Source organism: Pleurodeles waltl, chromosome 3_2 (genome assembly GCF_031143425.1).
Source record: "Pleurodeles waltl isolate 20211129_DDA chromosome 3_2, aPleWal1.hap1.20221129, whole genome shotgun sequence".
NCBI lineage: Eukaryota > Metazoa > Chordata > Amphibia > Caudata > Salamandridae > Pleurodeles > Pleurodeles waltl.
In genome coordinates, this window is record NC_090441.1 from 121470608 (window position 1) to 121495788 (window position 25181).

At 48.7% G+C, this 25181-nt stretch overlaps 1 protein-coding gene across 2 annotated transcripts in view; it reads right to left on the reverse strand.

Moving 5' to 3' along the window:
• COL26A1 (collagen type XXVI alpha 1 chain) overlaps positions 1-25181 on the reverse strand; it is a 622272-nt gene that overhangs the window by 44263 nt on the left and 552828 nt on the right. For both annotated transcript variants that reach the window (XM_069226960.1, XM_069226959.1), the window contains exons 9-12: positions 24240-24332; positions 20034-20095; positions 6107-6169; positions 5236-5280 (exon numbers count right to left, since the gene is read on the reverse strand). In XM_069226960.1, the coding sequence (XP_069083061.1) occupies positions 5236-5280; positions 6107-6169; positions 20034-20095; positions 24240-24332 (263 nt within the window). The remainder of the gene's footprint in view (positions 1-5235; positions 5281-6106; positions 6170-20033; positions 20096-24239; positions 24333-25181) is intronic.

A 25181-nucleotide genomic window follows, 5' to 3' on the forward strand; every position in this document is an offset into this window, starting at 1 on the left:
GCGCCCATCAGAAGATCGATATTTGGCGTGCCATCGCCAAGGACGTCCGGGCCCTGGGGGTCCACAACAGACGGGGCACCCACTGCTGCAAGAGGTGGGAGGACATCCGCCGCAGGACCAAAAAGACCGCCGAGTCTCTGCTGGGGATGGCCTCCCAACGTAGGAGGGGTGCCAGCCGCCAATTGACCCCCCTGATGTCCCGGATCCTGGCGGTGGCCTACCCCGATTTGGATGGGCGCGTGAGGACATCACAGCAGACACAAGGGGGTGAGTAGCAGCACATTCAGCTATATTTGCGCGCAGTAGAGGTGTCTGGGTGGGGGAGGAGGGCTGTAGGTATCCCTAGGCCAGGGCGCATTCTGTAGGCTAGGCCCCTCCGTTAGGCATGGCCCTGTGCCCCCTCCGCCCACCTCTGTAGGGTGCCAAGTACAGCTATCCATGGTACGGCCTCACCCATGTGTGCATTTGTCGTCCATAGACCTGTAGGCCTAGTCACAATAACTGAGTAGTGTACCCCGATTGCGCGGCCTAGTGCTGAGGGCTTCTGTCTCTGTCCTCTCCGCCAACGGTGTTGCCAATGCATGCACTCAACCTGTCTTCATTTCTCCCCCCCCCCCATTTTCTTTGTCTTCCTGTTCATGTGTGCATTAGCATCATCAGGCGGAGGAGAAGTGGCATCGGCGCACGAGGGAGCTGCATCTCACATGGCCCCGGAGGGCCATGCAACAGACTCCGAGTACACCAGTGAGACGCAGGGCGAGGGGAGCTCCACAACGGGGACACGTGGAGACATCAGCGACACTGACACGTCCTCGAAAGGGAGCTCCCTTGCGGTGGCGGCAACATCCGTGCCCACCGCCACAACAGGTACAGCCGCCACCCAGCGCACCAGCCCCGCCCTCCCAGCAGCCCCTCAGCCTTCGCTCCGTGCCCGCTCGGCCAGGAAGCCGGCCATCTCCTTCGCCCCAGGCACCTCAGGCCCTGCCCCTGTTACCCCTGCTGCCCTCAGTGAGGAGGTCATTGACCTCCTGAGGACCATCATTGTTGGGCAGTGTACCCTTTTGAATGCCATCCAGGGTGTAGAAAGGGAGGTGCATCGGAGCAATGCATACCTGGAGGGCATTCATTCGGGTCAGGCTGCCCATCAGCGATCGTTCAACGCTCTGGCCTCAGCACTGACGGCAGCCATTGTCCCTGTCTACAGCCTCCCTCTTCTAACTCCCTCCACCCAGTCCCAGTCTCCTGTTCCTCTGCCTAGGCATGGGGCCCACGCCTGGTACCCCGGTATCACGTCATTTTGCTCTACAGTTTTAACATTTACATTTTTTTATAGCTCGAAGCTTAGAGGCGTGAACGGCCGGGTAGAGGCGCGCGGTGTTAGCGGGACAGCTTGTCCTGGCTGCGCGTGGTTCGGTGAGCAGCTGTCAACAGTGAAGAGGTGTAGAACACCAGGGCTTTAGGGGAACAGTTTAGGGTTCAACTGCACCCCTACTGTGACTGTATTCCACTCCCCAATTGGGAGCGGGGGGCCATTTTTCTTGCTTTTCCAGGGACCCGTGAAACCCTTGCTGCGTAGCTGCTCTCGTCTCCCCTCATCACAGGCTCATTGCAATATACACTCACTCCCTTCATCCCAGGCTTACTGCCCACTCACTCCCCTCATCCCAGGCTCGTTGCCCACTCACTCCCCTCATCCCAGACTCGTTGCCCACTCACTCCCCTCATCCCAGGGTCATTACCCACTCACTCCCCTCATACCAGGCTCATTATCAACTCACTCCCCTCATCCCAGGCTCATTACTCACTCACTCCCCTCATCCCAGGCTCATTACTCACTCAATCCCCTCATCCCGAGCTCATTGCCCACTCACTCCCCTCATCCGAGGCTCATTACCCACTCACTCCCCTCATCCCGAGCTCATTGCCCACTCACTCCCCTCATCCCAGGCTCATTACCCACTCACTCCCCTCATCCCGAGCTCATTGCCCACTCACTCCCCTCATCCCAGGCTTATTTCCCACACACTCCCCTCATACCAGGCTCATTGCTTACTCACTCCCCTCATCCCAGGGTAATTACTCACTCCCCTCATCCCAGGGTCGTTACCCACTCACTCCCCTCATCCCACCACTCACTCCCCTCATCCCAGGGTCATTGCCCACTTACTCCCTTCATCCTTAACTCATTGCCCACTCACTCCCCTCATCCCAGGCTCATTGCCTACTGATTGCCTTCGTGCCCGTAAAAAAGGCCACCTCTTGTTCGTTTCCAGCAGGGGAATTATCTCCCCTCGTGACTGCCTTAGCCGGCAACAGGCGGATTCCCCGTAAATCATTTGAAAGAAGCTCACAAACAGAACAAACTGTGCCCAGCGCCCTGAGTAGAGCGCGTGTGGGCACGCGGCAGCTCGCGCCCAGGGCGGGGCCGAGGATCACAAGTTGTCGAGCTCCGTCGGCGCAGAGCCCATCCCGGCGCGTGCCGCGAGCACTGGAGAACGAGAAAGAAAGTTAACACTTTCGCAGAGGCCTCCTGAGGAAAACGTGCAGCCTGCGGGAGAGGGAGCCGCTATCGCCAGGCACGGAAGAATATGCAGTATGCTCCTTCACGTGTCTGAGGTGTTCCAGGTAACCGGTAGCTCAGTGAGTTAAATGCTCCCATTCAATGCTTTAAATGGCCCGGTACTGAGTACCGGCACTTTTTTATTTTGAGAGGGAGAGTACCGCCACATCTTAAGAAAAACGTTATACTTTTAATTGGAGAGTACCGGCACTTATCGGAATCAAGCAGCTCCTCCGGCACAGTGGTGGGACTCATTAAGCCAAAAATGCCACAAAAGGCCTGGAATGACCATCTGTATACCATGGTCAACATAATGGCAATTATTGCCATCATCATTCCAAGGATTCCCTCGATAAGCCAAGTAAGGCAAGAATTAAGCAGATGTAGGCACCATCATGCCAAGGCTGCTCTTAGGATCCTGACTAACGTTCCTTTACGGAAAAATTTAATTGAAGTTCAATTCATCTTGTATCTAAGTCCAGGTCTGGAGTAAAACAAAAAGCTACACATCAGGAATAAACACTATGGCCCTCATTACAACTTCGGCGGTCTTACAAAAAGACTGCCGAAGCTGCGGGCGCCACTATACCGCCAGTGCTGGCGGTATTTGTGGCTCCCTTTTATCACTTCTCCACTGGGCCAGCGGAAAAGTCACATCAACATTGCAGCTGGCTCATAATAGAGCCAGCGGCAATGTTGATGTGCAGCTGGTGCAGCAGTGCCCGTCGCGCATTTCACTAACCGAAATTCAGGCAGTGAATGCGCGATGGGGCTGTGCCTGGGGGCCCCTGCACTGCCCATGCCAGGTGGCTTGTAATTATGGCAGGGGTGCGGGCGGAAGAGTAATAATTATTACAAAAAAACAAAGGGCCTGATTCTAAGCTTTGCGGGCGGCGGGAGCCGCCCGCCAAGTGGGAACCACCAGAAGACCATTCCGCGGTCATTCTGGGTTTCCCACTGGGCTGGCGGGCGACCGCCAAAAGTCCGCCCGCCAGCCCAGTGGGAAACACCCTTCCCACGAGGAAGCCGGCTCCGAATGGAGCCGGCGCAGTGGGAAGGTGCGACGGGTGCAGTTGCACCCGTCGCGAATTTCAGTGTCTGCAAAGCAGACACTGAAATTCTTTGTGGGGCCCTCTTACGGGGGCCCCTGCAGTGCCCATGCCATTGGCATGGGCACTGCAGGGGCCCCCAGGGGCCCCACAACACCCCATACCGCCATCCTGTTCCTGGGGGGCGACCCGCCAGGAACAGGATGGCGGTATGGGGTGTCAGAATCCCCATGGCGGCGCAGCAAGCTGCGCCGCCATGGCGGATTCCCATGGGCAGCGGAAAGTCGGCGGTACACCGCCGGCTTTCCGCTTCTGGCCGCGGCTGTACCGCCGCGGTCAGAATGCCCGGCGGAGCACCGCCAGCCTGTTGGTGGTGCTACCGCCAACCCCCGCCCTGGCGGTATTTACCGCCAGGGTCAGAATGACCCCCAAAGTCACTTACCTGCGGCTGTCTTCCTCCCGTCATCCTTCTGCTCCTGGAAACTTGAACGCGGGACCAGGAAACACCACTAACAAATCCTGATGCTGTTTTCATGCTGGTAACCAGCGTCAGGATTGGTCTGAGCGGCTCGGACTGCTACTTAGACACAACTCTGGGGTCTGTGCAGTTTATCCAGCCCGGGTGTGTACACAGCCAGGTTGGAGAAGCTTAAGTGCGCATGTGTGTTTGGTTGGCCATAGACGGCCGACCAAACACACATGCGCACTTAGTGCACTCTCTCCTCATCCACACTCCCACCTCCCATGCCCAAGCCCCTCCCCTCCCTGCACTGTTGGCTGAGCCAGCAGATGAAAAACAAAACAATAATAAGCTATCAATTTATTTTTCATATCATGACTCTTAGCCGGGGGGGCAACGCCCCTCCGCCATTGCAGAGGAGCCGCCCCTGCCAGGGAATGTCCCTTCACTACCAATTAGACGTTGTAGTGGCTTAGCTCTAAGTTGACTCGAAGTCATCTGAGACTCTTGAACTAAAAACGAGCTGAGTCAAGAGGCTTCTGCCTCCCCTTACTTTCCTCTTATATACTATTGCAGCATTCTCCAGGCATCCCTGCGGCAGCAGAGGAGGGGCTGTCCTGCGCCGCTGGCCATTTGCATTTCGACAATCAAAAAACAAAAAGCTAAGCATGCAAGGGAGGCTGAATGGTAGGACTTCAGCGCCTGTGTAGGCAGGTGTAGGGAAGCATGCCCATTGACTCCGGGAGCAGAGGGTCGAGTGCTAATCTCTTACTGAGGTATGCCCATTGGTGTGGAAGCGAAGGGCTGGTGCTGGGTTGTGCGTGTGTTGGTGCAGGCGCTCAACACAGATTTGGGATGCACTCACTGTGAGTGGGTAGACACAAAGGTGGGAACGTGACAGTTTTTTGTTGGCTCCGCACAAGTTTTGGCTCTTGGAGCCAAGTTGGACCCCTGGCTTGGCCCTTCCCGTAAATTTTCTGGCTTGCCTACCTGAGTTGGTGGTGATGATCTGCAGTTGATGGTTTGAGGTATCCTGGCTTCCATCAGCTCCCTACTATCTGTAGACTCAACAAGTCTTCCCCAGGAGCAGCACTGGCTGGTCTAGTGGATTCATGGCCACAGCTCCCAGACACACATTGCATCAGATAAATAAATCATTTACTTACAGGCAGTCCCTTAGCACCCTTCTCCCCTGCTGCTCCAGGATGCCCCTGTTTAAAGAAAAACACAAAAAGTGCATTTTAAGTGAAAAAAAGGAAAACTTAAGAAACCTTTCTTGAAACGTTACTCCAGTGTTGCCATGCTGCACCGTATTACTTCCATGCACGCAAGAGGAGGATAATGATGCACATTCATGTACATGTGTCTATGTAAGGATTAGCTCAGACAGTGTTCAACCTATGAAGCATCATGGAACAGATAACTGTGCCTGAGAGGCGGAACAAAGGACACAAGGACAGTGAAGTCCCCCAAGTCTGGTCAAGGTGTAAACAGAGCAGATGCTCAAAGTGTTGGGTCATTTTATCTCTAGCATTCAATATTTACCAATTATCTATCTCTAGGGTGCCTGTGATTACCAAATATGGTGAATGTACATGAAGTCTCAAAATATTCTCAACCCCTTGAACTATGATCTATGGAATGTCAACTACTGAATAATATGAATCAGAAAATGTAAAATAATTCGAGCAGCAAACAGCTCACCATTGCAATGCATAGATATGAGGTATAGTTGTTTAGTAATTTCTGTGCAGAAGTTTGCTAGCATAGAAAAAGGATGGAATGATTCAAGTAAGGATCGGTATGCAGACATCATACATGCCAACGTTTTCGAAAAGGAAGGTGGGAGATTTTTAAGAAACAATTGGGAGAATGTATTTCCCTCATTGACTTCCATTGAATCAGAGGCAATGTTAGGCAGGAGATAGCTAAAATAAAGCCATTGGTGGCTTACAAAATACAGAGTCTCCCGCCACAGCATGTATGAGACAGTCAATGTGAACATATTTTATTGTGCATTGTACGCGACTAACTTACTTTGTCTCCATCGTCTCCTTTCATGCCCTTCACTCCAGGTTGTCCTCGCATTCCTGGCAAACCCTATGAAACACATTGAAAGGATGCTATTAGAAGTTATTGGAACATGGTAAACAAAAAAGTATGTGGGAATGAGTACATTTTAACACAAATTATAGCCTGGAAGAGTCGTATGAGAAGAAAGTTATATTCTGGACCCTTTAAGCGTTGATTGCATCAGACAACCTGGTGGCCAGGTTACTTGAGTCTATAATCTCCCCGATGAGCAGCATTGCTGTCTATAAATCTTATGATTGAATTAGGCAGTTTTTAGGGAAGGTTTTGGAGCACATCATCACCGTTAGAGCTGGAAACCTGTTTTATATGGTTTGTTGTTATCCATTCAGGGTCAGTGTTGCTCAGAACCAGGTCTGCTTGTTTTGTTGTTCTGTAGAAGGCCTTCTGGGTGGAGCTAATTACTAATGATGTCTAGTATACTGAAAAAATCAGTACTAGAGACCAAGTGATACAAGGCTAACCATACAGCTATGGTGAACGTTACTCCTAATCTGAGGCACCCAGGATATACCTTGAGCGGAGCATGCTAAAATATGAAGCTCCAAATCACTGTGCAAAATCTGTTGGCTATCCAAGTGCCCACCGAAGAGCTTTCTGTTGAAGATTTCTGACCATGAAAGATGCTTACTAAAAGACAATGGGTTGCTAAAAACAAACAAAAATAAAGGGCTGCACACTCTTAAAATCAGTGCATTGAAATTAGGGGTGGCCGTAACTTCATGTTACGCAGTCACGCGGAATTATCTAAGAATTCCCCAAGATTATGGTTGAGTTACGTATGAAGAGTGATTCTGCATATAACCCTATTTTTTTGTGCAAAAATACCCTCTCCTCCCCACATTCATGAAAGATGTGAGGGTGGATTTTGGACTAAGAAATAGGGCTAATTGCAACAGAACCTGACTAGCAGCTGCTTGTGCTCGCTAAATGTGCTTTTGGCGTAGGATTTTCCACCGTTTACAACTGGCATTTAGCACTATTTTCATTGTGCAAAATGCACCTCATGTCTAAAATGGATGTGAGGATGCATTTTGTGGTAAGAAACAGAAAATGAACAGAGGGTGTGAGTGACCGTTCGCACTAGCCAAATGAGCTTCACAGTAGGATTGTTTTTCCACCAAATTACTCTTAACTGTTCAAGGAATAATTGCAAAACTATTGATAACTCTGCATCAAAGAGTAACGCAGAATTACCAAAATTACTCCGATTAATTCAGCGTAATCGAAATTTGCCCAGGTCTAATTGAAGAATGGTTAGGAGCAAATGATTCCTTAATATTAAATTGTAAAAAAAAGAGAGACGAACAAGGGAAAGCACAGTGAGTAGGAGATAAACCAGGATAAAATTCACTAAGGAAATAGATTAAGAGCCATAAAAGTAAGGGGCATATTTACACTCTGTTTGCGCCAAATTTACGTCAAAATTTTTGATGCAAATTTGTGCAAACCTAACGCCATATTTATACTTTGACGCCCGACCCCGTGAACGTCAAAATTTAGCAGTGTGCTTCATTTTCGGGATGCGTGAAACCGCCTTGCGTTAATGACATGCAAGGTAGGCATTCACAGCCAAAAGGCCTGTGCCCCTTATTTATACTCCTTCATCATTTTGACGCCCGGGGGGGTGGGCCTTAAAAAAAGGCACCCAGCCTGATTTGCGCCGTTTTTTAACGCCTGGGTCAGGGCAGGCGTTAAGGGACCTGTGGGCTCATTTCCATGGTCTCTGACCATGGAAGCAGTCCACAAGTGCCCTTCCCTGCCTCCAGGGCCACCCCCTGCCACCCTCGCCCACCCCTGGAGGACACCCATGGATGGGGGAACCATCCCAGGTAAGTAGAGGTAAGTATTTTATTTTTATTTTTTTAAGGTGCATAGGGGGGCCTAACTTGGGCCCCCCTACATACCACTGTGCCCAATGGCCATGCCCAGGGGACAGAAGTCCCCTGGGCATGGCCTTTGGGCAGGGGGGCATGACTCCTTTCTTTGTTAAGACAGGAGTAATTTCAATGGGGGTTGTGCGTCGAAACATAGCGCAAGTCCGGTTTGAGCGATGATATTTTACTCTAACCTGACTTGCACCATTTTTTGACGCACAAACCCCATTCTTCCCTACGCCTGAGCTGCCCGGTTAGAGTCATTTTTTTTTACTCTGACCAGCCCGCAGTGCCGGCTAACGTCAATCCATAAATAATGTGCACGCCTGGCGCGTTGGAATGGCGTTAGCCGGCGATAAATATTTTTACGCAAACCAGCGCTGGCGCTGGTTTGCGCAAAAAAGTATACATATGGGCCTAATTCTTTTATTCATCAGTAGCAGACACTGCATTAGCCTGGACAGCTCCTTCAAGAATAAGCCTGTGTGGGAGGAGGAGCAGATACTGAGCCAACTAGCTGGAGGACAAAGAAAACAAAAATCGGATCTAAGTCCGAACTAGAATCTAGAACCAAGTACCCCAAGAGAAATATTGAAATGATATACAACATTGATAATAGTGTTGTCCACTAGTGGAAGCTAAGCTCCAGGAGGAACCATGGATAACCACAGCATTTGTTCATAGAAACTACTGGATGTCTTGGTCAGAAGAATAGAGAACTACTGCCACAGTGGCTAAGATTCTAGCCAGTTCTCTGATCATCTAAGAAAGCTCCTACTGAAGAGAGATCCAGAAGAAAGCGAGAGGTCTATTCAGGCAACTCAGTTTCTATTAAATAGAGAAGACGATTGTGTGAATGTCACAAATATTTGCAAAGTATAAATGACTCATTAACCCAAATCCCCAAAATACCCTACAGTACTATTGATAAGATATGGCCCACTTTGTTAAATCCTGCACCATCTTGTCCTTTAAGATGAAGTCTCTTGGTATCTATTTTGATGCCAAACTATTGATGGAACATCAGAGTAAACTTGTTTCATCATCCGGTTTCTTTCACCTTACGCTGATAAGGAAGAGCCTGCCTTTTCTTTCAAAGCATCTTCACACAGATGGCTTCTGCTCAAGACCTTTCTAGAATGGACTATTGCAATCTTCTTTATTTAGGGCTTCTGTAGACTTCCATTAAAATCCTACAGAGAATTTGGAACTTTACTGTCAAGAGTAGTGTGGGAAAACAGGGCTGATTGCAGAGGCCCCCTAACTTTTTGCCCCCATTTTCCACTTTATGCTGGTGTTTTCCTGACTCTGATGGTGCCCTGGGTACTGCTAACCAGTCCCAGGGCCTGTGCTCTGTGTAAAATGGATATGCAAATTAGGCTAATTATAAGTGGCTAAGTTAACCTACCTATAAGTCCCTAGTATATGGTAGGGCATGTAGGTTTAGGGACCACAGCATAGGTGGTTTACACCTAGGTGCATTGCTGAGGTGCCCAGTGTCATTTTAAAAGCAAGCCTGCCTTGCTGGCTGCTTTTAAATTAAAGTTATATGCAAATTCGACTTTGGAATTAAAGGTACTTCCAAAGTCTTAAACTACCTTATTTTTACATATAAGTCACCCCTAAGGTGTGCCCTATGTGCCCCTAGGGCTGGGTGCCATGTAACTATAAGCAGGGACTTTATAAAAATAGATTTATAAGCCCTGGTGAGGTAAAAACAGCCAAATTCGTTTTTCCCTCATTGAAGTAAATGGCCTTCATAGGCTAGAATGGGCAGACTTTATTTTAAATTTTAAAGTCTCCTTAAATGTTACATACCAAGAATTTGGTATCAAATTAATTGTTGTAATAAATCCCACAACTTCCAGTTGTTGGATTTAATATAACTTGTTCAGGTAAAAAGTTTAGACTTTACCTAAAAAGTTGCCAATTTCAGCTCTGCATTGTTTTTGCTGCTGTGCTCTGATTGGCCAGCCTGCAGCAGCTTCTGCCACGCTACTTTGATGAGGTGTGAAGTGGCCTGGCTTCACACAAAGGAATGTGCTTGGGGGAGAGAATCTCCCCTCAGCAGATGGTGAGGCAGGAAGGGGGAGGGCTGCCAAACTGGTCTTCAAAGGCAGAGAAGGACATCTGGAGCACCCAGCAACACCCCCACATCCTGCAACCCCAGACAGCTAGGTGCCCCCTTGATTAGATTAGGAGAGGGCAGGAGAGGGGTGTGTTTATGATTTTTAGCCACACCAGTGGGTGGGCTCAGCCAGATGTAACCTCCAAAAATCAGATTCAGCCATGTTGGATTTTTAGAGACTGTTGCCTTTTGGGATGGATTTTTGCCACACTTCCCAGGAAGTGGTCATCACAGGGGGACAACCCTGTACCTGATTGGAGAACCAGGGCCCCCCTGCTTTTCACCCAGGAGCAAGAATAAAACTGGCAGACCTGCCCCCACACCTCAGATCCCCTCCAGAATTCAACAAGAAAGGAACTAAAGAAGAAGAAGGACTGCCCTGCTGGACCCCTGGCCTGCACCTGGACCCTGCACTCAGAAGGACTGCACCAGCTGCACACTTGGGCTTCACCACAAGAAGGACTTTGCCTGGCTTCAACTGGTTCAAGGAGGGACTCCCTGTTTGCTACAGGTAAAAAATTGCTAACCAGAGTCCCCTGCACCAACTCCTGAAGAAAGCGACCAGCTGACCACTGTCCAGTGGCCAAAAAGGAGTTTGCGCCAGGTGCATTCTGGGAGTTGAAGTCCGCACCCCCCAAGGACCATCACAGAACTTCTGGACCCTTGGGGTGAGCTGTGGACCCCAAAAGAACCTTAAAAGAACATCTGGGTGAAGCCCCAGAAGTTTGGAAAAGATTTGAGAATTTTTGGAAAAAAGCTCCAGAGAGGGACCGACCCGCCGCAGAAATTCTAGCCGGCTTGCCTCAACCGCGACCCGGCCTGACTTCGTGGTTCGTCCCGGTAAAGAAAAACATCCAAAAAAGAGACTAAGGCCCTCATTACGACCCTGGCGGTATAGAACCGCCAGGGCCGCGGCACGCGGGAGCACCGCCGACAGGCCGGCGGTGCCCCGCGGGGCATTCTGACCGCGGCGGCTTAGCCGCGGTCAGAGAAGGGAAACCAGCGGTCTCCCGCCGGTTTCCCGCTGCCCCCAAGGAATCCTCCAAGCCGGCGCAGCTTGCTGCGCCGGCTTGGGGATTCCGACTCCCCCTCCCGCCATCCAGTTCCTGGCGGTTCTCCCGCCGGGAACCGGATGGCGGGAGGGGGAGTCGCGGGGACCCTGGGGGCCCCTGCAGTGCCCATGCCAACGGCATGGGCACTGCAGGGGCCCCCGTAAGAGGGCCCCAAAATGTATTTCACTGTCTGCATAGAAGACAGTGAAATACGCGACGGGTGCAGTAGCACCCGTCGCACCTTCCCACTCCGCCGGCTCGATTACGAGCCGGCTTCATGGTGGGAAGGTCGTTTTCCCCTGGGCTGGCGGGCGGCCTTTTGGCGGCCGCCCGCCAGCCCAGGGGAAAACTCTGAATACCCACCGCGGTCTTCCGACCGCGGTGCGGTATTCACGACGCGCAACTTTGGCGGGCGGCCTCCACCGCCCGCCAAAGTTGTAATGAGGGCCTAAGTCCGAAGGTAAAAAGTTGACCGGGACCTCCCAGCCATCGTATCCGAGAAGGGCTCCATGGACGTCGGATCAAGATCCAGGTTTACCCCGGTCGAAGGATTTTCATCTCGAAAAAACGACTAAGTCCGAAGGTAAAAGTCTCCACCGAGGAAACCCACATCGCGTATCCGGACAAGGGCTCCAGGAGGTCGGATTCGACTGGCAGGTTCGTCCCGCTGAAGAAAAATCTTCAAAATAAAGACTAAGTCAGAAGGTAACTTTTTAACCGAGGCCTCCCGCGACCTGTAGCCGAGCAGGGCTCCATCGCGGTCGGCCTGAAAGTTTGACTTTGCCCCGGTCGAGGTGCAACCAGATGACCCGATTGGCGCTTTTTGTTTCTAAGCGCTAGAAAAGTAATAATTCTTTAAAAATTCATATCTCCGGTTCCCTTTATCCGATTTTATTCGTTTTGGTGTCATTTTAAAGATAAAAATATAAACTATTGTTATAAATTGGTTTTGGATTTTTAAACTGTTTCCTGTGTTTTATTTAATTACTGTTTTGTGATATTTGAATGCTTTACACTTTGTCTCCTAAGTTAAGCCTTGACGCTCGATGCCAAGCTACCAAGGGTTGAGCTGGGATTAATTTACTGAGACCCAACTGTACCTATGTGGAGGTTAGTGGCTTGTTGCTAGGTGTAGGTACCTACCTGCCCTACCAATAACCCATTTTCCAACATAATTGGAAGCAGCGACGGGATCCTGTACTTGTGTTCAATATCACGTTACAGTTTTAGGTAAAACAAATTAAAAATCCTTTAAATTGTCCTAGTGCAAAAATTGTTTTTAATTTTTAATTTGGATTAATTTCAATTATTGAATTTTTGTAATTTTTCTAAATTCTTGTTTCCAATTTTTGCAAAAAGTTTTTGTTGACACAAAACTAGGGAACCATGGAGCTTGATCTGGCTAGCCTACCCACACTGACAGTAGTCCAGCTTAGGGGGTTGTGTATTGAAAGAGGGTTGCCTGCAACCACTGATCTCAGGAAGCAAATCCTGATCACATCCCTGACAGCATGGGCTGAGGCCCAAGAGGTAGAGTCAGAAGAAGCTCCAGAGGAGGGAGAAAGAAGGGAGGATGCAAGCTCTAACCACTCAGGGGAGGGAAGGCATCTGAGCCCAAGTGAGGATGAGGAAGAACGGTCCTCAGTAAATACAGTCACTAGGGGCAGATCCAAAGCTAGTGGTGGGAAGGGGGTCCATTCAGGAGGAGAGAACCCATCCATCAGAGAAAGAGAGCTGGAGGCCCAGCTATCATACATAGCTTTGGAAGCAGAGAAGCTGGCCCTAGAAAAGAAAAAGTGGGCATACAAAGAGAAAAGAGATGGAAGCAGCGATAAAGAAGCTGAAGTGTCCATGGGTGGGGGAGTTTGCCCCAGATTACCCAAAGGGGTAGTTCCTGCTTATGTAGAGGGGGATGACATAGATAAGTGGCTGGGGGCCTTTGAGAGGGCACTCCAAATGAGAAGGGTTAGGCCTCAATACTGGGGTTCCCTTTTGTGGGAGTTGGTCCCCAACTCAGGGAGGGATAGGCTTCTGACCTTAAGGGTGGAGGAGGCAGATTCATACCCTAGTATGAAGAGGTGCTTAGTCAAGAAGTTTGGTCTGACCCCAGAGCAATATAGAATGAAGTTCAGGGACACCCAGAAGGTCAGTACCCAGTCTTGGGTTGACTTTGTGGACATTTCACTAAAGGCACTAGAGGGCTGGATTATTGGCAACAAAGTAAATACTTATGAGGGGTTATACAATTTGATCATGAGAGAGCACATCTTGACCAATTGTATCCAAGAAAGGTTACGCCAGCATCTAGTGGACTCTAAGCAGACCAACCCTAGAGAGCTAGGGGAGGCAGCTGATGAGTGGTTGAGAACCAGGGTGGTTGTCAAGTCCCAGGGGGGAGACTCCAAGAAGGGGGGGACAGGTCCCCAAAAACCTAAGGAGGGAGGTGGTAAGCCCACCACAGAGACTCCCTCTGTACCCCAGAACCCTAAGAAGGAGGAGAGTAAATCCCACTCTGACCAGCAGAGACAGTTAGACCCAGGGTTAAAAAAGCTCTTGGACAGTAGGGCTTGCTTTGACTGTCAGCAGACAGGTCACTTCAGAGGAGATGCAGCCTGTCCAAAGAAGGTGGTTAGCACTGGGCTGTCCAGTGTAGCCATAGAGGAGGATTCCTCAGATGATGAAGTCCTCCTAGCATTGTGCTGGGAGACAGGACCAGATGGTAAGCTGGTGATCCCTGAGGGTGGGAGTAGGTACTTCCACCACATTCAAGTGAATGGGATCCCTACCACTGGCCTGAGAGACACCTGTGCCAGTCACACTATAGTGAGTGACCGGTTAGTGACCCCAGACATGTATGTCCCAGGAAAGACAAAGAAAGTCAGGATAGCCACAGGGGAGGTCACCTCCAAACCTGTAGCCATAGTGCCCCTAGAGAGGGAGGGTATCCTTGACTGGATTAGGGTGGTAGTCAGTGCTGACCTTCCCCTAGATTGTATCCTGGGCAATGACCTCCCAGAGGTGAGTCTGGTCACAGATTGGGTGGTCGCCCAGGGCGCCCCCCCAACCCAAAGTCCTGGGGAGTCAGTCCCTACAGTTAGGAGACAGGGGTCCCCAAGAAAAGGAAAGAAGAAAAGGAAGGGTAGGCCACTCTTAAAGAGAGTTCCAGGGAGCCAAAGGCCTTCTGCCCCAGTAGGGGGGAAGCCCAGAGTTGGCACTGGTGAGGCCTCCCCTGACCCCAAGGAAGTCCTGAGTAGTCAGGCAGCTGTCCAGATGCAAGGTGTTGCCCCTGCACTGACAGAAGGGAGAGTGGAAGGAGGGTGTCTGCCACAGGAAGTGGTAGCCCCCCACTCTAGACAGCAAGAGGGGTGCCAGGACCTCACAATTGCCCCTAAAGCAGCTCAGCCACCTGTCAGTGGAGCGCTTAGGGTGTAGTTCTGGGTACTGACAGCTGTCAGTAGCCTCTGCTGGGTGCTAGCCTTCCTGGCAGCACTGTACTTGGCCTGGGAGGCAGACCCCAGGGCCAATAGCAAAGTAGGCCCCCTGACCCTATTGGTCATGGTGGGGTTGCTCAAGTGTTGGGTGACCTCTTTGGGTAAGCTAGGTGTTGCCCTAGCAAAGTTTGGAGTAGGGGAGGTGGGCACCTCACTACCCAAGTTGGCAGAGAGAGAGGAGGAAGACCCCCCTAGAGGGAAGTTTCAGTTTGAATTGGGTCCTTTTACTGTTGGGATGGCTTCACTACCCAGAGGGAGTGACCCTGACAGGAGGATGTAAGGCAGAGTAGGCCCTGCAAAGGGACAGCCAGTTTTCTTCACTGTCTTCCTCGCCTAACAAGCCAGGAAGACTCTCCCAGGGTTGGGCTGAGTCTCCTGGGCGTGTGGGCTGGGGGGGGGTTGTGTGGGAAAACAGGGCTGATTGCAGAGGCCCCCTAACTTTTTGCCCCCATTTTCCACTTTATGCTGGTGTTTTCCTGACTCTGATGGTGCCCTGGGTACTGCTAACCAGTCCCAGGGCCTGTGCTCTGTGTAAAATGGATATGCAAATTAGGCTAATTATAAGTGGCTAAGTTAACCTACCTATAAGTCCCTAGTATATGGTAGGGCATGTAGGTTCAGGGACCACAGCATAGGTGGTGCACACCTAGGTGCATTGCTGAGGTGCCCAGTGTCATTTTAAAAGCAAGCCTGCCTTGCTGGCTGCTTTTAAATTAAAGTTATATGCAAATTCGACTTTGGAATTAAAGGTACTTCCAAAGTCTTAAACTACCTTATTTTTACATATAAGTCACCCCTAAGGTGTGCCCTATGTGCCCCTAGGGCTGGGTGCCATGTAACTATAAGCAGGGACTTTATAAAAATAGATTTATAAGCCCTGGTGAGGTAAAAACAGCCAAATTAGTTTTTCCCTCATTGAAGTAAATGGCCTTCATAGGCTAGAATGGGCAGACTTTATTTTACATTTTAAAGTCTCCTTAAATGTTACATACCAAGAATTTGGTATCAAATTAATTGTTGTAATAAATCCCACAACTTCCAGTTGTGGGATTTAATATAACTTGTTCAGGTAAAAAGTTTAGACTTTACCTAAAAAGTTGCCAATTTCAGCTCTGCATTGTTTTTGCTGCTGTGCTCTGATTGGCCAGCCTGCAGCAGCTTCTGCCAGGCTACTTTGATGAGGTGTGAAGTGGCCTGGCTTCACACAAAGGAATGTGCTTGGGGGAGAGAATCTCCCCTCAGCAGATGGTGAGGCAGGAAGGGGGAGGGCTGCCAAACTGGTCTTCAAAGGCAGAGAAGGACATCTGGAGCACCCAGCAACACCCCCACATCCTGCAACCCCAGACAGCTAGGTGCCCCCTTGATTAGATTAGGAGAGGGCAGGAGAGGGGTGTGTTTATGATTTTTAGCCACACCAGTGGGTGGGCTCAGCCAGATGTAACCTCCAAAAATCAGATTCAGCCATGTTGGATTTTTAGAGACTGTTGCCTTTTGGGATGGATTTTTGCCACACTTCCCAGGGAGTGGTCATCACAGGGGGACGACCCTGTACCTGATTGGAGAACCAGGGCCCCCCTGCTTTTCACCCAGGAGCAAGAATAAAACTGGCAGACCTGCCCCCACACCTCAGATCCCCTCCAGAATTCAACAAGAAAGGAACTAAAGAAGAAGAAGGACTGCCCTGCTGGACCCCTGGCCTGCACCTGGACCCTGCACTCAGAAGGACTGCACCAGCTGCACACTTGGGCTTCACCACAAGAAGGACTTTGCCTGGCTTCAACTGGTTCAAGGAGGGACTCCCTGTTTGCTACAGGTGAAAAATTGCTAACCAGAGTCCCCTGCACCAACTCCTGAAGAAAGCGACCAGCTGACCACTGTCCAGTGGCCAAAAAGGAGTTTGCGCCAGGTGCATTCTGGGAGTTGAAGTCCGCACCCCCCAAGGACCATCACAGAACTTCTGGACCCTTGGGGTGAGCTGTGGACCCCAAAAGAACCTTAAAAGAACATCTGGGTGAAGCCCCAGAAGTTTGGAAAAGATTTGAGAATTTTTGGAAAAAAGCTCCAGAGAGGGACCGACCCGCCGCGGAAATTCTAGCCGGCTTGCCTCAACCGCGACCCGGCCTGACTTCGTGGTTCGTCCCGGTAAAGAAAAACATCCAAAACAGAGACTAAGTCCGAAGGTAAAAAGTTGACCGGGACCTCCCAGCCATCGTATCCGAGAAGGGCTCCATGGACGTCGGATCAAGATCCAGGTTTACCCCGGTCGAAGGATTTTCATCTCGAAAAAACGACTAAGTCCGAAGGTAAAAGTCTCCACCGAGGAAACCCACATCGCGTATCCGGACAAGGGCTCCAGGAGGTCGGATTCGACTGGCAGGTTCGTCCCGCTGAAGAAAAATCTTCAAAATAAAGACTAAGTCAGAAGGTAACTTTTTAACCGAGGCCTCCCGCGACCTGTAGCCGAGCAGGGCTCCATCGCGGTCGGCCTGAAAGTTTGACTTTGCCCCGGTCGAGGTGCAACCAGATGACCCGATTGGCGCTTTTTGTTTCTAAGCGCTAGAAAAGTAATAATTCTTTAAAAATTCATATCTCCGGTTCCCTTTATCCGATTTTATTCGTTTTGGTGTCATTTTAAAGATAAAAATATAAACTATTTTTATAAATTGGTTTTGGATTTTTAAACTGTTTCCTGTGTTTTATTTAATTACTGTTTTGTGATATTTGAATGCTTTACACTTTGTCTCCTAAGTTAAGCCTTGACGCTCGATGCCAAGCTACCAAGGGTTGAGCTGGGATTAATTTACTGAGACCCAACTGTACCTATGTGGAGGTTAGTGGCTTGTTGCTAGGTGTAGGTACCTACCTGCCCTACCAATAACCCATTTTCCAACAAGTAGCAAGAGGATTTAAGAAAACTATGCGTGTCTCTAACACTCAGGCACATTTATACTGGCTGCCTATTAAGAAAAGCATTACATTTCAAACCTTGTCCCATGAGCAGGATCTTTACAGTTCAGAAATTCCCTCCTTGACTTATGGTTTGAGCCTCATCACCCAGTTTTAAACCTTTGCTCTAATTCTCATTTGTGATTCTTAGTTCCTTGTGTGTAAAAGACCAAAGTTGGAAGACATGTCCTGTCCTTGCTAGTACCACAATGTTTCAGTAAGCTTTCCCTGGAGATTATGGCCCTCATTATATTATTGCCAGTAAAAAAAAGCCTACCACTGTGGCGACGGCCGCCAAAGGCCCGACGGCGAGGCTTCCAGCTGTCTGATGTATTATGACCCGGATTTCTGCCAGAAGAAGGGCCGAAATCCAGCTGTGGCCATGCCGGTGGATGGCAGTAAGGTCGCGCTGCAGCCACCAGCAGAGCCAGGCCAGTAGACTGCCGACAGCTGTATTATGACCCATAATACGGCCTGGCGGTGTTCTGCTGGCAGACGCTGCTGGTGGCAGCAGCGCCCCGTCCTGTCTCCTGTCGGAGGACCCCTTGAACACAGGTAAGTGGGTGCTCCGACAGGGCAGGGGGGTGTTGTGTGTGTGTGTGGGTGTGTGTGTGTATGTTTGTGCGTGTTTGTATGCGGTTGTGAGTTTCGTGTTGAATGTGTGTGCATGTATGGAGGTGTGAGTGTGTGTATGTTGTGTTCTGTGAATGCGTGCCTGCGTGTATGTATGAAAGTGTGTGCGAATGTGTGTGTGAATGGATGTATGCATGCATGGGTGCATGTGGGAATGGGTGTGTGTGTGCATGTGTCTGTGTGTGTAGGGGGCGTGAATGTAGGGGGTGGGGTTTGGAGAAGAAGGGGGGTGAGAGGGTATCTGGAGAGGGGGTGGGGAAGACCTCTATCAGTGACAGGGAAGGGATTCCCTGTCACTGATAGTGCCTACTGCCATGGTTTTCGTGGCAGTAAGGAAGCCACGGAAACCATGGCGGTATTTGGGGTCATTATCCCGCAGGCAGTACAGTGACGGCCACCAGGCTGGAGATTGATATCTCCAGCCCGGCGGCTGTTACTGCCGTGGGGGTCGGTGTGGTACATTGGCGGTTTGGCTGCCAAACCACCAATGTCATAATATGGTGGAAAGTACCGCCAGCCTGTTGGCAGTACTTTCCACCATATGACTGCCGACCGCCAGGGTCATAATGAGGGCCTATATCTATTAGCTCATACATGACCTTCAAGAAGTGTTTAAATACTTAACTATTTGGTTAATTGCTTGCTGACAGTTGTGGTCGTCAATTTGCCATTAGGCTGTTTTTCTATAGCGACAAGATACCTTTTTGGGTGAACATTTGCACTTAACAAATTTAATCCAATCTGAGACAATCATGAACCAAAGGCTGAGAAGAGAAGGAACTAGTAGGTTCTATCCCTGCTGGAGGATCCGGTACCCTTGCAAAAGGAAGACTCAATCAAGACCGTGGAGAACTGAAGATTTCCTCACATCTGTGCCTGCAAATAGACTTTGTCTCACACTCAAAAGGTTGAAAATACTAGGGGAAAGAACTGATGAGGGGGGATTTTCCTAAAATCATAATAATCCTCTTAACTAAACAAGATATTTATCACATTGTTATGTTTCTAAATTAAAGTGTTAATACACCATTGAAGCAATTGTCAAGCTTTCACACCACACGCAGACCACTTCTACCCTGGATGAAGTCAAGAGTCAGGGTTTAAACTGAGCCATAATCAGCAAGTAAATCAGTTTAGTCTTCTAAAGGTTTACAGGCAACATCAACACTTATTTCAGCTGTACTACAAACAAAATATTGACATTTTAATCATGGCACTTATTTCCACACTAACTAAGCAAATTTTACAGTGGAAGATTTGTTTCTCAATAAATACACATATAGCCTTCATTCGGGGTGAGTAAATGAAATCTTATCCTGCTCCATTAGAATTAGACTTACAGTCACATGTCGATTGGACCTTTACTGTCATTAAAGTCTAAGAACTTGGCGAAGGAAACAGGAGCTAAAAGGAAGAACAATACTATGGCCTTTCACCCTGTTCTTCTGGACTCCTTTAAATTTGTCTTCCCATAAATGGCTGTCGTCTTCATAGCACTAGAAGACGGTATCTGTCTGTGATTTTCTTAGAACTTACTCAGCAAGATTTCAAAACCTTAAAACGTGACGGCGTCAAAGTTTACTCCACATAGTAATCTATTCATTCATTTGCTCCGTCATTTATTTTTTGCATCATTCATTAACAGGAACTATTATTTGCTGTTTGGAAATGATAATTTAAGCAATAACTATGTTCATACCATGGAGAAACAAACAATATCTAACCAAGTGTTAAGCAAATGCTTACCTGTGTGCCTGGAACTCCCATTGGTCCCAAAGGCCCACGTGGTCCTGGTGGTCCTGCTGGCCCTAGTAAATACCAAAATTTGTAATTAGGTGAAAAGTACATATTTCCATTCACCTAACTGTTCCATTTTTCCCAGATCATTCAGAAAAGGTTTGGACCTTAAAGTATTATCTAACACCAGCGTTACCAGCCTTAGGGCCAGATGTAGCAAAATCCGTTTTTGCGACTTGCAAATTGAGAGTCTGAGCGACTCGCAATCTGCAAGACGCAAAAACGGATGCAGAATGGTGTCTCAGACACCTTCTGTGACTCGCTATGGGGTCGCAAAGACCCACCTCATCAATATTCATGAGGTGGGTCGCATTTTGCAACCCCAAAGCGCGTCCCTGCACCCACAGGGATGGTGGCCTGTTGTAGTCAGCAGACCTCCATGTCTGTGACTGCTTTTTAAATAAAGCAGTTTTTTTATTCATTTTGCAGCCCGTTTTCTTTAAAGGAAAACGAGTTGCAAAATGAAAAAAAATCCGAAACCATTTGGTTTCGTTTTTTTCAGAGTACGCAGTGGTCCATAGGACCACTGCCTGCTCTGAAAAAATATTTATGTCGACATTCACAAAGGGGAAGGGGTCCCCTGGGGACCCCTTCCCTTTTGCGAATGTGTTACCACCAGTGTGACACTGGTGGTAACTGCGAGTTGGTTTGCGACCGCATTCGCGGTCACAAAGCAACGCTGAATTGCGATGCGAGTCACAAATAGGAAGGGAACACTCCTTCCTATTTGCGAGTCGCATTCCCAAATTGCGAGTCGGTACCGACTCGCAATTTGGGAACGAGCATCGTGTGAGGCCGTTTGCATGGCGCAAACTGCGTTTTTCGCAGTTTGCGCCATGCAAACGGCGTGCTACATCTGGCCCTTAATGTCTCCACCATCTGCTGCAGGGATGAGATACCTTTAGATTGTGCCATTAGATTCAGCGTAACTCGACCGGCAAAGATGGCAGCCGTCATTTAAATTAAAGGCTGTAGTATTCACGTATATTGTAGCATCAGACATCCTGCACAGTACAATCAGTGCAGCATTTATGAGTAATATATCCTTGGTGGACTCTTTGACAGCAGCAGTGACAGTCCATGGACAGGCTTCCCTTTGTAAACATGGTGTTTTTTTTTTGTTTTGAGTCAGATCCAGGTCACTTTTTAACCACACTCACTCTCTTCTGTGCTCTAAATACAAATCAGTGGTTCAGACCACAGGAGTTTACACTAGATGAACTATTAGAGACTCACATGTAATTCCAATTCGTGTGAAAACTCACTTTTGTACCTGCATTAGGATTTACGCAGGAGTTGGGATGAGAGCCTAAAACTTGTTTTATGAAACTGTAAGCTGACAATGTTGTTTGTCAAGGAACCACAGCACAAAATAGCATCCTTCGACCCAGTAAGGGACGATGTTACGGGGGTGCCACCCCGCATCCTCTAATAGAGGGTCAAAGTACATTCGGAGTGTATGTCTGGGATCATACCATGACTATACATCTTAAAAGTAAGGCAGGCCTAATGCACCCTGTGGCTTTTCGCACGGCCTACCAGTGGCCATGCCTACATAACAGAGCTAGGAGTTTAATGAGGGACTAGCCTTTGCCTCTGTACAGAGTTTTTATCAATATTTGTATAATTAAATCAAGTGTTTAGAAGCCCAGGTCTAGCTGCTAGTAGTATCTATATGTAACTTTACAGATAAAAGACTCGTTCAAATAGATGTTTTAGAAACTTATAGAAATTCTTGATAAGTTTTAGCCACGAGGTTGTGTGCAATACCCACTATCACACATCGCTTTAGAGTTGAGAAACATTCTACTGTCGGCCACCTGGTGAAGGGGGAGACATGAACTCACTATCAGATGCATTCTCAGCACCTGCTGCAGTCATTAAACGAATACAACCACACTCTGCTTTTTATCACTGCAAAAGAACAAGACTATAATATGAACACGGTTTCATTTTCTTCCTGAAACACACGTTCCATTTTTTATTGTTTCAGATTGGTAGAAATTTCACAAAGTTTTATTCGCATTGAACCTTTCATTAATCAATTGATTTTTAAACAATGAACTGAAAGATTGAATATTTATGGTAGTGAATTAATTCAGCTCGCTCCTTTATCGCGTATTGTGCTAGAATACTAACTGCACATCAGTGAGGGCTAATACAATAATTTCAGTGTGAGACCCTTGGGGAGAGGTCAAGAGATGCTACGTGTCCTGCGAAACCTATAACAGGTTTAATCCTAGTAGGACGGAAATTCATTAATCTCAAGCACAGTTTTTGACCTTTTAGTGTTACAATTCAAAAGCACGTCCCTGTTGTGCAACCCTACTGTCCTCCATCTTGGAAGGGTACTGCATTAACAGATGATCCATGGACTTTTGCCGGGGCCTGCAAAGCCTTTTGACAATTGTCTCAGGAAGTAATAGAGACATTGGAAGTTGGTACACCGGGTGGGTGGTTGGTTAATCAGATATCCCTGCGGGAGAGGGGGCGCCATCAAGAGCTGGGATGCGTGGTCAAGCAGATGGAAGGACTCTGGAGCCGTAAGAAGCTGCTGTTCTTCGAAGAGAGGCTGGCGGAATAAAGACATTAGTTTGGATAGTTCTCCTGGAGGTGTCACAGGTCCGGGCCTGCAGTTCCCATAAATCCTGGTGATGTTTAGGACGGTGACCCATCTCAAACAAAGGGGCATATATACAGGAAAGTGGCGCATCAGTCCTGATGCGCCACTTTTCTTGTGTCGCCCGCCCCACAAAATGACACCATGGTTGCACTGTATTTACAATATGGTGCACCACGGTGGTCGTTAGGACAACAGAGTTAAAAATGTAACTTACATTTTTTTACGCTATTGTGTTGCTTTGCTGCACTAGCATTAAAAATGTTGATGCCAGTGCAGCGAAGCACAGGGAGGTCCATTGATTAAAATGGGTGCGGCATTTTAACGTCTGCTCTGTTGTAAATTTCAATGCACCATTTTTTCAGGCCTCCGTGTGTCAGAACAGCCCCCTTGCACACATTATGTCTGGTACAGGCATATTGTGGTGCAAGAGTTTACAAAGTGGCGTACTGCAAGCATTGTGCCATTTTGCAAATACCCCGTGGGAAAAAGGCCTCCTTAGCGTAAAAAAAATGATGCTAGGGTGGTGCAAGGGGACGCTAGGAGGTTGTATATTTGCCCCAAAGTCCACAGGCCATGACCTCCAAGCACAGTTGCAGAAATTGCAGAGAAAAAGCTTTAAAATGATACAGCACCGTGGTGTGTTGTAAGGTACATTTCAATCACCATGTCTTTCAATATGTGTAAAGAATAATCCCGGGCCCTGGATTGACACTGGGGCGGCTGGACCTACTGCAACCCAAGCTCTGGAAAGAACCTAAGAAAGCGCAAAGGCTGCAGGCACAGCTCAACGACCACTGTTGGTTCTCACATTGCTCCAACAGACAAGATGTCAGCACAGACCCTCAGCCTGAAAGCAACACTTCGGTGCAGGAAAAATACTTTCCCCTCCTCCAGTGATGTTGCATAGCCTTCTAAATGAAAGGCCAGCAATGGCTCGAGTATAGACCAAAATTAATACCCCCACTACAGAAAAGGCGCACCACCACAGAGTCCACACTTTACATCTTGGAGCAATACGGGCCCACCCACAGACTCCATTCGTCTCACACACAGGAGCAGCAGTAAGTGCTCTGCCACAAACTGCAGGTCCATCACCGAGTCCGCCATTTACATCCAGGAGCAGTGAGTGTCCACCACAGACTCCCACTTCACACCGAGGAGCGGTAAGCCCTCTGGGACCTTACACCAAGGAGCCCTGACTACAGACTGCACACTCGCCACATGAAGAAAAAGTAAACTCACCACATCCGACTACGCCCGGGAGGGTTAAGCGATCCGCCACAGATTTCACTCCTCACACTCAGGAGTGGTAAGTGCTCTGCTACACGCTCCATGCTTTACACTCCGGATCAGTAATGGGCCGCGCCACAGGCTCCACCCTTCACAACCAGGAGCATTAAGAGCGTTGCCTCAAACAACTATCCTCATGGAAGTGACCACCAAATGTGGCAGTGCTTAACTCATCTCTTATGCAGAGGTAGCACACTAACCAGGGAGGAGCCTTCTCTTACTTTCCCTTTCTTTTACGTTACCTGGAGGCCCGCTCGGGCCGGGTGGCCCCCGGGGACCAGGTAGCCCTGCCCCAGCAGTATCGGTAAACGTGGACGCCAGGTGTGCTTCTCCATCTGTGGGAAAAAGCACATCAATCAGTGAATCAAAATGAATGTTTGATGCCAATCATGAGAAACTTACAGATGCAATATTACTTAGAAGTTGGTTTTAAACCAGACACTAAACAGGTCTCCATGAAAAGTACGAGGTTCCACCAGTCTGCACACACCTCATATTTGTTACTACAGCACACAAAGCAAACATACTGGCGTGCACTGACCAAATCCAGAAACATTCACTGAAATGCAGAGACCACACACATAGTGCAGACGTACCTGTACCCACACAACACACACACATATACACATACACATGCGAGAGAACAGGGCGTTTTTCAGAGCTTTTACTTCCATAGTTTACCCAAAAGAGTAACTTTCATGCAATTGGTTTGTGGTGCTCATTCTTTACCCCTCTGTTCTTGTTGGGTTCATCCTGTTGGGATGTGGTGATAAACTTCAAAGATTGGTGAGATGGTTGGGGACTTACCAGCTGTATGGTTGGCACTGTGATGGAACCTTAGTAAGTTGTACCTTAGGGCAGAGAGTGCATATGTTTAACACTGCTGACGGTGACTGCCAGTGGAGAGTGCCTACCTGAGGACTGTGGTCCCAGAAGTCTACTTTTCAAAGAGGGTTTTTGCAAAAAAAATTGTGGTGGTGTACAGTATATGGAAAAGCAATACAGTTAGCTGTCGACGTTTTTTGTGTTGAATTGGTTTCAAGTCGCGAAAGCGGACTCGAAGGACGCTTGCAAGCTCGGCGCGAGCACATAGTTCCCACTTGCGTTTGGGCGTTCCTTCAGCCCGCTTCCGTGAGTTTACACAGACTGCTGCTCTTGAGCGCGCCATCGATATCTCCGCCACT